Source organism: Gastrolobium bilobum, unplaced genomic scaffold (assembly GCF_033153095.1).
Source record: "Gastrolobium bilobum isolate Gb01-03AN ecotype WA unplaced genomic scaffold, APGP_CSIRO_Gbil_v1 utg11941, whole genome shotgun sequence".
NCBI lineage: Eukaryota > Viridiplantae > Streptophyta > Magnoliopsida > Fabales > Fabaceae > Gastrolobium > Gastrolobium bilobum.
This window is the reverse complement of record NW_026898164.1, coordinates 301,888-318,962: the sequence shown is the minus strand read 5'-3', so window position 1 is coordinate 318,962 and position 17,075 is coordinate 301,888. Positions and strand designations below refer to the sequence as shown.

General features: G+C 34.7%; 2 protein-coding genes across 2 annotated transcripts; both read left to right on the top strand.

Moving 5' to 3' along the window:
- The first annotated feature begins 2,690 nt into the window (after window positions 1-2,690).
- Window positions 2,691-9,445, top strand: LOC133313432 (putative E3 ubiquitin-protein ligase XBAT35). The gene is made up of 9 exons (XM_061514807.1): window positions 2,691-2,998; window positions 3,152-3,266; window positions 3,659-3,739; window positions 3,850-3,938; window positions 4,072-4,163; window positions 4,364-4,439; window positions 4,912-5,014; window positions 6,626-6,737; window positions 8,363-9,445. The coding sequence occupies exons 1-9, from the start codon at window positions 2,897-2,899 to the stop codon at window positions 8,997-8,999; spliced, it is 1,407 nt and encodes a 468-aa protein (XP_061370791.1). The 5' UTR covers window positions 2,691-2,896; the 3' UTR covers window positions 9,000-9,445.
- Window positions 9,446-13,621: 4,176 nt separating this feature from the next.
- LOC133313425 (protein LIGHT-DEPENDENT SHORT HYPOCOTYLS 4) lies at window positions 13,622-14,609 on the top strand. The gene is made up of 2 exons (XM_061514799.1): window positions 13,622-14,301; window positions 14,474-14,609. The coding sequence occupies exon 1, from the start codon at window positions 13,697-13,699 to the stop codon at window positions 14,291-14,293; it is 597 nt and encodes a 198-aa protein (XP_061370783.1). The 5' UTR covers window positions 13,622-13,696; the 3' UTR covers window positions 14,294-14,301; window positions 14,474-14,609.
- The last annotated feature ends 2,466 nt before the right edge of the window (window positions 14,610-17,075 follow it).

Below are 17,075 nucleotides of genomic sequence, written 5' to 3'. Positions count from 1 at the left end.
CTTATATTGCACATGTAAGTGAGCTTGGGGTGGAAGATCCTTGAGGACTCACTGACTTACTGAGATTTCTAGATTAGAGATCTTACCCCACGTTGGGGAATGCTTATTTCAGGATCAGGTAGTATGGGTACTGATGCCTCAGGCGGCATATGTTTTACTGCTTTATGTTAGCATGACTGGATTTGGATGCTGTTTATGTTTTTCCGCTGTTTATGATATGTTGTTGTTGAGACTGATGTTGGGCATGTTGCCTTATTTGAGTGAGCATGGGGATTGTCCATGACACTTTATGTTAGTGCTTTTGATTTGGAGTTGTTTAAACTATTAGATGGTCCGGTCTACGTTGTTGTAGTTCCGTGACTAGAGCCACACTTTTATTATCTATGTTATGAGGTATTTCAGTTAGTTGTTTTATTGCAATTACATACAGGCGATGTTTTATTAATTGATTATTAAGCAAGTTGGTAATGTTAATGGCATCATAATTGAAAAGAAAAAGTAATTCCGCATTTTAATTAAGCGCAGCTTAATACGATATTATGATAACATTACCGGATATATACGGGGTGTTACATTTATGGTATCAGAGCAATGGTTCGAGGGAAAAGCCTGTATGTATTGCAATTGCTAGGTTGTTTGGTTGTGTCTGTCTTTGTGTTTACTCCGTCGAATTTTATTATGATGATGTATATGTGATCACATTGCGTGGGCCTGATCAACTCATAATTTGTGTAACTTGTGCAGAGTCATGGTAAGGTCCGGGAGAACACGGGAGACTTCTGAGGATCAATCTGATCCTATCCTGACTGCATTGGCTGAGATGCAGGCGGCTAGGTTAGCCGATCAGGAGGCCACTAGATTGGCCAACGCGGCAATGATGGAAGCTGTTCGCGAGGCGAACCGGATAACCGCAGCTGAGGTTCGTGAAGCGAATCGGAGGACCACTGAGGAAGTCCTCGAGGCGAACAGGATGGCGAACATGACGATGATGAGAGTCATGTTGGAGGAGATGAGGGCTGGTCCTGCTGTAGGCCATGCTCCACCACCACCGCCACCACCGCCACCGCCACCACCTAGTGTTCAGGAGGAGAGCCATAGTTACATCGGCAGTGCTACTCATGCCGCTGAGACGGGGGAGCCCCTTGTGGGGATTGCTGAGGATCGTGATGTGATTGATCGCCGGCTGAATGCTTTCAGGAAGCATAAGCCACCTGTGTTTGAGGGGTCTTTGGATCCTATTGCTGTTGCGAGATGGCTAGAGTCGCTGGACAAGATCTTTCGGGTTATGCAGTGTACAGACCCACAGAAGCTGATGTTCTCGACTTACATGCTGGAGGGCGATGCCCATGAGTGGTGGACACACACCTCTCGTGCTTTTGAGAGGCAGGGCCGTGTCATGACGTGGCCATTTTTTGAGGAGTGTTTTCTGGGCCGATACTTTCCCTATGATGCGCAGGAGAGGAAGCAGGGAGAGTTTGATCGTTTGGTACATGGCTCGATGTCTGTTGATGAGTACCTGGCTAAGTTTAATGAGCTAGTGAAGTTTGCACACTTCCGGATGGTTCCTCCTACTCCGTTGTTTCTGGCAGCTAAGTTCCGCAGGGGACTTAGTGAGGTGATTGCTGAGCATCTTGCTGGTGCTGCTTCGAGGGACTTTGGTACACTGGTTCAGCAGTGTAAGGACATCGATGATGTTTGCGTGGCAAGCAAGGCCAAGATGGCCAAGGTTGAGGACAGCAAGGGAACAGGTGGTTCCACTCCTGCTCCTACTTCTTGGAAGGACAGGAGGTTTGCTGATAAGGGTAAGGGAAAGCAGTTAGCGACTAGGCAGGCGTCTGGTCAGTTCAAGAGAGCTGCTTCACATTAGCGAATATACAACATGTAGTGAGGGGGACCACAAATATTGAAGAATTTCTAACAAAACACTTACCTTAATGCATGTAAGAAAACACCAACACTCGAACTTCCCTTAACCACCAGAGAACCAGCCTTTCGACAACCTTCACCGTCCACGCTCGATTGTCTTACCTGCAACCACCGTCTTCGACAACCCTCACCGTTCAACGAAGCTTCAGAGGTCAACAATGGGGTTCCAATAATATGTAAAAACTTAGTGAAATAAAAACGACTTTCTACGGTAACTTCCAGTGTTGGTGCTGAGTTTTGTCAAACATAAAACGACGTCGTGTGGTACTTTGGAAAGCCATGTACCATTTGGAAGAAAACGTCGTCGTTTGTAGTTCCAACGTGTCAACCGTCCAAGCCGCGTCAGCACACTAACGTGCCACATGGACACCGTTAGTTGAGCCGTCACGGTGGAGTTGACAAAAGGACTAACGTAACTCTTTTTTTGTAATTTCAGGGACCATTTTGACCCTTTTAATTGCCAGGAACTAAAAAAGATTTCGTGAATATTGCCAGGACTAAAAAAAAAAAGGGTATTTACTCAAATTATATTCCAAGAAACACTCAACCTTGCGTGTTTTGTAGCTGCGACTTCACAGAAATGGTTCTATTGCTTCTTTGTTAAGATATCGTTATAAATAACGCGGATTGTTTTGCATTAGAATTAGAAAGGTCATTATCATTTGCCGCATCTTCTTGCATATTTACAATTTTAGCCCCTCACATTCCCAATTATAATTATTATTCTTCACTTTCCAATATAATGTTTTCTCCCTATCTTTGCCTCGTACTAACAGATACGTTTTCCAGGAAAGTTCGAAATTTTCCTGGAATTTTTTTTTATTCAACTAAACCCAGTTTTCCTTCCCCTAATACCAGAAAACCCACTTCAGAATTCCTGCAAAATCTATAATAAATAAATCCCCCCTCCAAAAAAAAAAAAAAAAATTAAATAAAAATCCAATTTTGCTTCTGAATTTGTGTATATCCGATGGGGCAAGGGCAATCCAAAGGCGAGTTGCTCTACCAGCAAGTCAGTTATGGGAACTGCGAAGGAATCAAAGCCCTTCACAGAGAGGGTGCTGGCCTAGAGGTAAATGAACTGTGGCAAAATTTCCAGAAAAAATGTGAATTTTTTTTTTATTATAATTATTATTGTGGTAGTGGTTAAGGGGATGACGATTCTGGGTTTCGATCCTTTGGATTTTGTTGTTGATTGTGATGATTTTGTTGATCTTTGATGCAGTGGATGGACAAAGAAGGAAAGACAGCCTTGATTGTTGCTTGCATGAATCCTGAGCTGTATAATGTTGCGAAAACTTTGATACAACTTGGAGCCAATGTCAATGCATACCGTCCTGGTATTGGTCTCCTTTTGGTTTGTTATGGTTTCTGATTTGATTAATTTGTGTATTGGGTAATGATGCTGATTGCTATGATTGGAATTGAATGATTATAATTTCTAAGAAACAAGAATGTTGTGGGTAATTGGCATTGGGAAAAATTATTACTTAATAGTAAAAGTAGCAATCAAAATCATCTGATAATGAAGTAAGATAATTCTATCTGGGAGCATGAGTTGCCTAGTTCTAGACGTTTACCGAGCCTGTAGATTCCTAGTTGAGATGGTTGCTTGTCTCTGCTGATATCGTTAATTTTTCTGAACATGAATTGTAGTGGATATTGAAAAATGAACTTTATTTATTTTTCCATTTGCTTCATCTATTGGTTTCAACTTTCAACTATTGTTTAGGTCGTCATGCCGGGACTCCATTACATCATGCAGCTAAAAGGGGCCTTGAAAGTATGGTTAAGTTACTTCTTTTGCATGGAGGTATGATCAAGTGTCTATATAACAGCAAAAATGTGACTATTTCCATTCATTTGAATCTTAGAAACTCCAATGAATGTTATTTATATGGGATTTACTGCTCAACTCTTCAGCCAATCCTCTGATCTTGAATGATGATTGTCAAACTGCTCTTGAGGTTGCCAGGGCCAAAGGGCACAGCAATGTTGTTCGTGCACTTGAGGTACATTTAAACTTTTGTAATGTAATTTCCTTTTGTTGCTATATAAGTTGAATGAACTGAAATGTTTTCTCTTTCTTCTCTTTATCATGATACCTGAACCATCTATGTTCAAATAATGATTATTGTTTTGAAGAGTCATCTATGCTTGTTCTCTGGTTGGCTGCGGGAGTTTCATGGACCTGGGTTTCTAGAAGTTGTAGCTCCTCAGTTGGTATCAAGAAAAGTGTGAGTATCATGTGACATATTGTTGAAGCATCTCAGTTCACTTCTGAATTTTCTATTTTGTGGCTAGTTGTTCTAGATTTATTGCTACATGGTTGGGCTTGCACTCACACAACTTGCAAATTAGTGTGTGTGTTTTTTTGGGAGAAACTTTTAATATAAAATCTGTGATTATGCTCATTATTGATTAATTTTCTTTGCAGTTGGGCGGTTGTTTTACCAGTTGGTTCCAATGCCAGACCTTTCAAGTTGGAGCTTGCCATATATTCTACTTTGCAGGTATTCCATAGTCAATTAAGTATTCTTCCACAAATTCACACACACAAAGAAAATAGTTAAATTGTGTTTCATTAAAAGGAAATAGCGCACAAGCCTAGAGCATTGGTAAAGTTGTTCCTTGGTGACTGAAAGGTCACGGATTCAAATTCAGGAAACAGTCTCTTTTGCTTTGCAAAAAATGTAAGGGTAAGGCTGAGTATAAGGATTTCCATCTGCCCTGCCCTCGCCCTCGCAAGTTTAGGTTTAGTGGGGAGTGATTTTTATTTGAACTGCTACCTCATTTTAACTTACTAGAATGCGGACAAAACATTAAACTATAATAGGGATATTGAAATACTTGAAATTACTAGTATCTGTTTGCACTTAAAATGAAGACAAAATTTGAGTTGGTGCTTTTCTTTTGCTGGATATTCTTGCACAATCATAATCTATATTTAAATGTCCTTTTTAAAGCATATGATTAAATGAACAGGATGCACATCCACGTACAATTATTGCTCTGTGGAAGGCCAATTTAGAAGAACCAAAGTTTCACCAATCCGATGTGTCAGTGTCAATTGTTGATATTGCTACCAGTAATCTCCTATACTAAATTCTTGTTCTTTATCTGTCTGTCATTTTGCTGTGTTGTTCACCCATCCGTTATCACAATCACTTTTTGGTATTTATATTTGTTTTTAATATCAATAGAAGGTGGTAGATATACGTGTATGTATTTAAGAGAAAAATTAGTGGAGATAAGAGTGGAGAAACATGATGAATCAGAAAATTCTATGGCAATGCTTCAACCAAGCATTGTAATGATTACAGAATATTTTCCCTAATTACAGAAATCTAACGATGACAAAGCAAATGCAACAGTGACTAAAAGGAAATACAAAAAAATACTAAAGACAGCAACCCAGCTTCCTCTACACGAACATAACCCAATTCCTGTAAAGTTCCCAAATACTCCCAATATTCCGTACTTCTTCGATACCCCCTCCTTTCTGCCTTCCTTCCCAGTAACCCCAAAATCATGCTCACCATTCAAAGCCTGCCAGCTGTCCCCCTGTCCAACCGCTTCCTTGTCTCTCTCCTTAACCACTCCCGTTTTGTTATTATGTTTATCAACAAACTTTAAATGCCCGTCAAAAGATAAGGGAAGTTTAGAGAAAAAGTATTGGGTTTGGGGTGTTGGAATTTAGAAACCTCAATTTATATTATTTTTATTTATATATACCTTTTTTTAACCATATAATTTTTATTTATTTTTTAACAAATATTTGAACTGTACACTGCTTTTTTTAAAAAAATTGTGACATTAAGTGAAGATTGAAATCTACCTTGCTTTTCTCCATGAGCCAGAAATATAATGGTCCTTCAATATGTATTGTGGACTTTTGCGCTGTACTCACAAGTTACACCATCCCCCCAGCCTGTGATTTACTCAAGGTTGTCAAACTCCAGAGTTTGGGTAAACTCATGGAGTCTAGTGAACTTGAATTGTAAACTTGTAAAAGTTTACATACTTCAAAAATTCATTTAGAAAATATGTCTTAGTACCCAAACATAATTTAATGGCATATCTGTAATCAATATTCAACACAACCAAGCAAACAAAAGTAACAAAATAAAAAACACATCTTAATACTAGACCCAACTGTTATATTATACTAATGCAGTGACTTTCAGTATTTTGTAGTTTTGTAGTTACATTAAACCCATTTGATGAGGGTATGGATGAAGGCAATACTTGTATGTAGCCTTACCTTTGCATAGGCTATTTCCCGGATTCGAACCAGTGACCAGAGTTTAACAAAAAAAAACAAAAAAACCAAAAGATAAAAAAACACAGAATCAACTTAATAGACACAATACACATTGCAGAACAGAGGCAACTCATTTGAAGTAAGCCACAAAATCAACAAAAGCTGTGTGTTTTTAAGGCCCAAACCAAGAGCAAATCCAAACTCTTAAATCCACTGGTAAAATCTAGAGTTCACTGTTTTATGTCAACGTTTACTTGAACTCAAATGAGTTTGACAAAAAATACGAGTTTACATGCAATGTAAGTTTTTGTCCTAGGATCTCAAACTCATTAGAGTTAATTCGAGAGTTTGACAACGTGGTTTTCCATACAGGAAATGCTTCCTTCCTTCTTGACTGGTTTTGACACTGTTAAAATTTTCTCTGCCTCTTTCCAGAAACACGCGTTAAACTTGGGCCTGCTAATCAGAATGACAAGCAACAACTTATGTGGTTTTCTAATGCTTGCAAAGGAATTCCACAGGTATATCAAATGCTATGTACACTGATGTAATTTTGTTTGTAAGTTTTGCTTTACGTAAAGTGCCACTGTAGAATCTCTCCCGTATTTTGTTTTTGAGTTTTTCTTTGGAATATTGTGCTTAATAATTGTCTGTATGTAACTTAAATGTTGATACCTGAGGAGGGGTACTGATTTTATTTTTTTTCCTTAAAGAAGAAATTACAAGGAATTTGGAGAATAAGAAATCCTCGTTAATGTAAGAGCAATAACAAAAACATCAATGATACAAAGCTGCCAAATCCCTCAACATCTCTGTTGGGGAAACCCCCTTAAAAAGATCATGTGCTTTAAACCAAATATCTAATCTTATCCCAAATCAGTTGTTGTGCCATAGAAACCTCCTTAAAGATATTAGAGTTACACTCCAACTATATGCAGCAATATGTACAGTAGTTTGCACTTTGCCACAAAAATCTAGGCTCTTTACTTCTAGTAAAACCTTTAAAGCTAATCACAAAAAATTGGTACAAGGATCTAGGACACGCCCTAACATTCACCAAAAATGGCGAACAAAGAGTTCCAAAGAGAAACATTGTAAGAGCATACAAGGAACCGATTTTGAGCAAGCACCACATATAATACATATCAGGGGAAAGAACCTTATATGGCCTACAAACCTACAACATGTCCTTAGTATTAATTCAATTAAGCACTACAGTCCAAATACAGGACTTGACCTTAAAGGGAGTTTGGACTTTCAAAGGGGTTGACCTAGATGGAAAGTAGACTTTATTAAAGTTCAATGAATAAGTCAGGAATTGCAAAAAAGATTTTGCCCAAAAGCAGCTCAGAAGGGTCAAATACAAAGTTGTATTAAACAATTGATACAAAAGTGTCAATGATATGCTGCTGAAATTTTGGGTTTAAATCCAACTCGTAAATTAGCAAATGGCCTAATTTCTCACTGTGTTTGCGTCATAAAGGGGAGGGTAACTTGTATTTTTTTCTCAAAATAGTTTTTCCATTGTTGATAATTATTAAAACCATTGTCAGGAAGTTAGATTTATTTTTTCTTTTTCTTTTTAGAAAAATAATTGAGTGGCGAAATTAAAATTTCTGCAAGTAGCTCATGCACTATGTTTGCACAGCATTTGGTGCTCTAGTAATGTTATCCTGAAACATGGAGGGATCTTATGTTTTCATAGAAAATCACAATTTGATTTGCTTCTTGACATCTAACAAGTCATTGCAGTGTTAAGGTACTTAATTATGGAAGATATCTCGATCTGATTTTCCGGAAAACCAAAGAATGATGCAAACACACTCTGCTTTTTAATCAGAATGGTGCAAATATTCTGATTCCCTTTCCATCAGAATGTTTGTTTAGTTATTATAGCCTGTGGCTGTTGGCCTTGATTTCAGTACCAATTTATGCCTACGCATTTTTTTTAATTTCCTTTATCTTCTAGAAGCACATTTTTCTTGTATCCAATTTGTAATTGTTGCTTTTCAAAATGATTAAACAAACATAGTTCTGGTATTTTTCTTTTATTTCACCTTAGTTCATTAGCAACCCAGAAAATGTTTACAAAGGTTTGCAGATAATAAATTTTTGATGCATGACTCCCTTGCTCATTACATGAATCTTTAATTTTCTGGTTTTTCAGGCAAGTCCAGCATTTTTGCATAATAATGTGGCTACAGTTCCACCCACAGCACCACCAACTGCTGAAGACCCAGAGTTGGCTATGGCTATCAATGCATCCATTCAGCATGCCCTTCAGGAGAGGCCACCCGTTCCTGATACCCAGCCAAACTTTGAAGCAAGCTCTTCAAGCAATGGAGAAAATGCAAGCAAGCATGGTTTTCTGGGTACACCAAATCCAAAGACAATGGATATTGAACCTGTACATGAAGCTGACCTAAGTGGCAATAGTCAGGATGTCCAAAGCCATGACAATGTCTCTGCTGGCCATACTGCTAGTGTTCTGGATTTAAATCCATCGGCTCCTCCAATTGCTGATGATATTCCAATAGATGGTCCCATTCATTATCCTTCAATTGATTTAAGCCCTGTTGATATATCATCTGCAGTTGTTGAGAAGCTTCGTAAAGAAGAAGAACAAAATGCCGGTGGAAGTGGTTCATCATGCGTGATATGTTTAGATGCTCCAGCAGAGGGGGCATGCATTCCCTGTGGCCATGTTGCTGGATGCATGTCTTGCTTGAACGAGGTCAAAACAAAGAAATGGGGTTGCCCAGTATGTCGTACTAAGATAGATCAGATCATAAAGCTATATCATGTTTGAGATTTGACACGGTGGCCAGAAGCTTGCAATGATCTTTGCCTGTTGCATAAGGAGTAGTACACTACACATGTTTATCATGAAAAATGAAAATGCATCTTCAGTTAAAATTTGTTTACAGCTAGAAATGACAAACAGAAGAATGTCTATACTAGAAGTATCCAGATCCCACGGGGTAGTTTGTGAATATGTTGATTTCATATGCTTTTTTGTTTTCTCTATGTACTAGTGGGTTCAAATTATCACTTCTGGAAGGTCAATTGTGAAACTGGTGTAAGATAAAAAGGTCTGAAAAAATACTATTTAGATTTTGTCCAATTGTGGTCTCAGGACTCCTGGGATTTGTATTCAAACACGTGCAATTTATATACACTACTTAGATTTGCGTTGCATTCTTTGTATTAAATTGTAAAACTATGTTTCATGTGGATCTGCAGCTGGTTGACTTTGATGACACAACTATTATACAAAACACTGTATTACCTATGAGCTACATCGAATGAATGAATACTTCTGTGTTTTTCCCCCCATTAAAGTTAATTATGCAAATAAATGTAATTTAATGAAATATCTCCCACCTTAATACTACAAGAAAATAGGTATATTTTGACAGAATTTTTTTGAATATCAATGCATTTACCTTACTGTTTCAGTGGCTAGATGTATATGGAATTATGGATAGACAATGGTAAGTGCATCATCATGAGGTGGTAAGTGCATTATGTTAAGCATACCATCGTGATACATATTAGCGCACCAGACTATTATGGAGGACCAACAACCAATTACAAATATTATAATCCAAGGTTCTAAATTTCCAAACCAAGCAGTTTTCGGCTCCATCTTTATTTTCCTCAACAATGATATTTGGACATGTTGATTCCATAATTTTACATTCATCTATTTCTTTTCATTTACTACCCACAAGTTATAGCTAGTCAATTAATTGTAATAAAACAATAAATCTATAAAACTAAACAATTAATCATTAATGCCAATGGGGCTAGTAGTGGATTTGAAATGGTCTAAACAAACGTGCAAATGACAACTTGAACATTTTTAGGGAGCTAAATTACTTCTATGCTTATTGAGAACACCAACACAAAAGCAACAAAAAGTCATTCACAAACTTAAAAAAAGAATTCAATATCATCTTACTATAAGCAGCAAAAAGCAATTTATGTGACGAATCCATATTAGAAGCCGATTCTGAAACTACTGTAGCTCTTGGAGTACATAAAGCATCATGATTCATAAACCATTGCCAAATCTAAAAATTGATGCATATTCTGATACTAAACAATTAATTTATTTATTTTTAATCCATAAGCCCTGACTCATTCAAATAAAGATCAAGTTGAGTGATCCCATTATTATAGAATCTACGGAAAAGTATTTCTCCAGTCACCGGAGATAAAATTGTCTCGAGTGAGCTTAAAACGACGTCGTTTTGGAGTATAAGATTAAAAAATTAAAATGATAAAGACTAATATAATCCTACAATGTATTAAAATTACAAAAACACCTTGATTTTCGTCCAAAATGACATCGTTTTGGGTTCATTGGAGATAACTTATCTCTATTTACTGGAAAAATCCTTTACCCAATTCTTAATGCTAGCATAAACTCCAAATAACACTTAATTATACATAATAATAAACCGAAAATTATTACTGCAAATAAGTTATCTGCATTTACTCCTAAAACGACGTCGTTTTGGATTGAAACATTAAAAAAGTATAATTATAAAGACTATAATAACCCTGAAATAAATTAAAATTATAAAAACATCATGATTTCCGTTCCAAAACGACATCATATTGGGCTTACTGCAGATAACTTATCTGCAGTAACCGCAAAAAAAACGAACCCAATAATAAAATTATCATCAACATCAACTCCAGCCCAAATTAATTGGGCAGTTGATGAATTCAAATAAAAATAAAAAATAAGAGAAAAAAAATAAAGAAGAAATAAATACCGGGAAAAAGATTAAAAAATCATCTAAAATGTAGGAAATAAAGAATCTACCTTTCTATAACGAAGTAGCTTAATTTCTTCCACTCGGCCCTTATCACAATTTATTTCTCAAGTGTTGTTTTATTACTTTTTGGTTCACCTTTTTTTCTTTTTATGTTATATTTTTTTGTAACAAACTTATGTTATCACGGGAGAATATTATTAAAAAATCTAAATTGATAGAATTCAAGTCTTTTAATCATCGCAGCACTTTCATAACAAATTTTGGCATGGAACGTGCATTTCCGCTCACACTCATATGAATGGAGTAAGATGAATTACGTGAAACAAGTGAGCTTGGTGATCCTATTCTTACATATTCATTACAAGGGCTTCATCACCTTTACCACCTTCCCTTCAAAAAGATTTCAATGAAGTTTTTAGCATAACAAAGTTCAAATCATGCGGGGAAAGCACACACCCAAATCCAAATGCAAGAACTATACTATACTCATTCTAATACAGGCAAATCTTCACATTTGTCAAATTAGCTCATATTTACTCAGCTCTTTTTGCTTCAGAAGATGTTCTATACCGTAAACCACCCCCCCCAAAAAAAAAAAAAAAAAAATTATGTAGGGTAAAATCATCTGCATGTCAAATTTGTCATTTCAAAAGGGCAATGATATTTGTATAGACTTTATCCTTATAAACCTCGATCCCACAAAATATAAATGGATTTATCTTACAATTCAAGCCAACATTAGGGTCAACTCTCTAATTTTATGGAATGCCCCACTAGCAACTTTTAATCTCTCATGGAGCTAGTTGTTAGATATCAACATTCTCTTTATGTTAAAATTTTATATGACTTGGTTATGTAAATATTTTATATCTATTTCTCTTTTCACATGTTTTAAATAGACGAGATTTAATTATCTTTAATAAAGAAAGAGATAAACATAAAAATTTTATATAATCAGATCATATAAAATTTTAACACAAGGCGATTTATTCTAAGAAAAATTCACCTTTAAAAAGTAAATTGCTTTGCAAAGTTTTTCTCCCAACAAATTTTGTATGCTATAATTGGAAGTGACATTCTATGATTGACAATCAAAACAACTTGATTCGGGCAAATAAGCATGGTCTGAATATCTTCAATATCGAACGGGTCGGGTCTTATAAAAGTATTTTAACATGTAAAGTTTAAGAGAAGATTATATTTACAAATTTATTGTTTACAAACTACATTATGTCTACCCGGTCACACCCTTTTGGTTGAAGTCTAACCAGTCATATACTTAATATAATTTGTATGAAAAAAAAATTATAAATATAATTTTCCCCCCAAATTTAGATAGACATCATTATTATGATTTTTTTTATAGATTTCTTTTTTCTCATATAATATGAGGTAGTATTTCTCATATCATAAACATAATAAGTCGTGAGATTCTTCACTTATTAAAAAAAAAGATGATATGAATTTTGATACCTCATAATATAAAAAATAGTTTTATAAGAAAATAATTATACTTTTTTTTATTCCTTAAATAGTGGACATAAATTGATTTTAATATATAAAAAGAGATTAATCTAATAATATAATATGGAATATAATTCTTTAGCTTAATTATTTTTTGAGTTGCATCGTATAAGCCTTCTTTACTAGGTGGTTTCATTGAAACCCTTTGCAGTCAATGATTTTCATCATTGAAATCATAATGATCTGCACACAGATATCTAGGGATTAGCAGCAAAAAATGCAACTATGGTTTGATGATTCCACTCTCAAAACTAAAGTTAGACGACCAATGAGACAAGAAAGGGCAAACAAGTCATTTCAAAAAAGGAGTTGTCAATCAACACAGGAGAGAGAAGCAGCAAAAAATCATGTTATTCTCTCTCTCTCTTTCTTTCTTTCTTTTTTACCCATTAGCTTTATATGTCAGCATCAATCAAATCTCACTGTCATTTTCAACCTATTTCCATTTCCACAAAAGCCCTAAAGACCAATACACAGCTCCTTTCTCAATTTAGCCCCTCTGGTCACTCTCTTTGCTTGACACTAGGTCAAACCAATTCATCTCCTGTCCCTTTTCCTAAAATAAAAAAAAAAACTGTCAATTCCTAAAAAATGTTATCACAAAAACAGGGTTTGCCAAAAAGCCCATAGCATTCCTACGCTTTCAAGTATTCTAGGAGTTATCAAAAACCAAAGGAATTGAGAAGGTAGCCTTGTGGGAAAATAGGGTTTTCTACTATTCTACACTGTTCTTTTACCCTCACTCCTATGTGCATCGAATATATCCAATTGGATATTTTATTTTATTTCAAAAGGAAAAAAAAATTCAACGTGATAGGAAACTTTTTTAAAAAAATAGTGAAAATTTTACCAAATATGAAAAAAGAAAATACTCACCTAACTACAGTACTCGGGTAGTACAAAAGTTTTACTCCACTCCTATTACGTTATCCCTGTCATTGTGTCCATCAATCCAACACACACACACTTTCTCTATTTCTCTTTGCTGAAATCTGATCAAAGCCATTTTTCTGAGACTAGACTTTCTTTGTTTCTGTTCGTGAGATCTTCTTTCTGCTCCTTATTATTATTATTACCTCTTCAATCTTCTTATATACTACTGTTTCCTCACCGACCCACCAATCTGAAAACCTTCACTAAACAGTATAAGAAGATCGAAGATCGAAGATCCATTAGATCACAAACGCTAATCATGAATCCCCTTCAAGAATTTGACTCCACATCAGACACAGACAACAAAGCCATAAACACCACGGAAAACACAGTAGCGAACAGTTCCAATTTCACACCCTTGTTGTCTTCAGCATCATCATCATCACCACCACAACCACAACCATCATCCACCACCAGTACTCTCAGTCGCTATGAGAATCAGAAACGCCGTGACTGGAACACCTTTGGCCAGTACCTTAGAAACCACAGACCACCACTTTCTCTCTCTCGATGCAGTGGTGCTCATGTCCTTGAATTCCTCAGATACCTTGACCAGTTTGGGAAAACTAAGGTTCACACACATGTTTGTCCCTTCTTTGGACATCCAAACCCACCAGCACCATGTCCTTGTCCTCTAAGACAAGCATGGGGTAGCCTTGATGCTCTCATAGGTCGCTTGAGAGCTGCTTTTGAAGAGAATGGTGGAAAACCTGAAGCTAACCCTTTTGGTGCTCGTGCTGTTAGGCTCTATCTTCGTGAAGTGCGTGATTCACAAGCCAAAGCTAGAGGAATTAGCTACGAGAAAAAGAAGCGCAAACGTCCCCAATCTGCATTGCCACCATCAAATGCAAGTTAAATTAATTAGTAAGGCCACAATATATATCTGCATGTTAATATTAGCCTCTTGATTAAGTCATGTAATCTTCTCCGTTATATAGTAGTTTATAATTTGCCTTAACATTGCATATATCTAAATTATGTTTTTTTTTTTTTTTTTTTAATTTTCATTTTTCACTTCTATATTTTGCTTGTGCAGAACTTGTGATTTGACACTGGGACAATGGAATATGGGGACACCATTATTTGGAATTTGATTAGAAAATTAATGTGTAACCTAAAAAACAGTCTTAATGTAATTTAAGCTGGCAATAGTGGTAAGAGTGAGAAGACTGTGAAGAAGTGAAGAGGGCTATGTGACAGACCAACACACATTTGTCCAATTTGTAATAAAATAAAAAAATGTTTGTACTTGTTGAAGATGTTATGACGAAAATAATGGATTTCAAGATCATGTTTACTTATATCTTCCTTGGATGCTGCTGTTAAGTTTTCTTTCTAGTTTCTTTTCCCTTTGATTACTTTGTAGCTTTTTGAAAATATCACTCAATATCATCATCAACTTGTCTAGCATGATTTATTTATGTTTGGGTCATTTTGGTAGTTCAGCGATTTCATGTAGTTTCATATTTTCATTATGAATATACAGTGTAGAGACTAGACTAGTACTAAGTAATGCTTCAAACTGTCATGCAATGGGTAGCATCATCAGATAAGTAGTGCCTTGAAGTTTGTGCACCCAATATCTCTCTGAATTCTGATATATTGTCTAATTCAGTGGAAGAAAAGAGATTGCATTCGCTAGATGATTTTAAATACTCCTATAATGGTGCTATTTGTTTACTTTTGGTCAAAGCCTGAAACTTGGTACTGGCCACGTACTATGCAAAAACAATTAATATTTAAAAATGTAGTTAATTTCTCCATATATTGTTGATTCAGCTTTAATATCATGTTTATATGATACATATAATAATTATGGGTTCTATTTTTCTCATGTTGTTGAAGGTAAGTATCTCCTACCATAGATACATGATGTGGTGGGACTCACCATCTATTAAAAAAAATAAAAATGGTGGCACAATTTTTTATATGAGAGGAACATGAGATAACTATCTCGTGTAAAATGAGACAATGATTTTCCAATAATTATAATGAGATTTGACTTTATTTTCTTCTCCGAAAAAAATAAAGACCAATTATTTTTTCTCATAGACATTCATCACATTCATGTATCCAAGCTCTATTGATTATTGGTGTAGGCGTAAATTTCTTATGTTACTGCATGCATGATCATACGAAGCCCAACATACTGATCATTACGTATACATTTTGAAGGCAATATAAACCTAAGACGTCTTTAACATTTGGGTGAATCATAAAAAAAAAAAATGTACTCTTAAGACACAACCTTCTGTTACTTGCTTATTATGTTCAGTTGATTGTATCATTATATGGTGTGACAGAAAATTGCATATATCTCTGGATTTTAGCATATTTTCAAATGTGTAAAGAACCTATACTTGATTAGTTGGGCTTGCAAAAGGTCATATACTTAGCCCTAGAAGCATGACGATTGTTAAACATTTATGCAAGAAAAAAGAAATTGCAAAGGAAGTGGATAATGGATTTGAAAGAGAAATATAAGCTAATTTATTTATTTTTGGTTGAAAAAATATATGCTAATTTTAATAAAGAGCGAAAATTTTGATTTTAGTGATAAAAAGAGAATATGACTATTCTCATTAAATAAATAAAAATTTAAAATTTAATCATTTTAAAAAGTAGAATTTTCATAAAGATGGAAAATTTATTAGATGTAAATATAAAAATTTATAATTTATATAACTGTTAAAAAAATATGATAAAAATCAACTTATCTCTAACTAATCAAACTTTTTTCATTTAGAAGTTTTTCTTTGATGATTTTATATGCTGTTTTTTTATTTTATTCAATAAATAAATTCATATATTAAATATCGCAACATATTTTAATATAATTAATAAGAAAGTGAGACTTCCTTTCTTCATTTAAACTGAATTCAAGTATTTTTTTATTATTAATTTTTTTTTGGTAACTTATTATTAAAATTAACTGTCAGTATAATATTTCTTTATTAAATTCAATAATTGAAATAGTGAAAATACTCTTAACTCTTAAGATTAAGTTATTTGATAATTCAAAATAAAATATGTAAATTACTGACCGTCACATGAAAGTGTAAAGGTTAGCAAATCAAAAAATAAAATCTTTAAAATAAACTTATCTGTAAAATATACAAGTGAATGTGTATTTACTATTGAATTTCGGTAAGTTAAAATCACAATCTCTTTAAAACTAAATCAATGATAAATATACTTTTACTTGTGTACTTTATAAATAAACTCACTTTAGAGGAATGTTTCGTATGTTGCATAATTACCCTTGTTCATCGATTGTCTTGGACGTTATTCATAATTTGGCTTAGAGATATATGATCTGAATATTTTTGAGCTGACCATATATAATTGATAAAGCTCATCTGTTAGTAATTTGATGCAGTTTTTTCTTGGGCCTTTAACTATATTAAAATAATAAATCACCTTGTGTTTAAATATGGAGGCAAAGTCTTTTTATCGTTCATTGATATAGGTGGCTTGAGATGAGATTGTAGAGAAACAGAGAAATGTTGATCGAAATTTTTTCATGAATATACTTTTGCATAATGAAATATTTATATGTGAGGTTTTGAAATTAATATCCTAATATATACATTTTCAAAGATGAAGGATTTAATTGGGATTCTCAACTAGCACTAAAT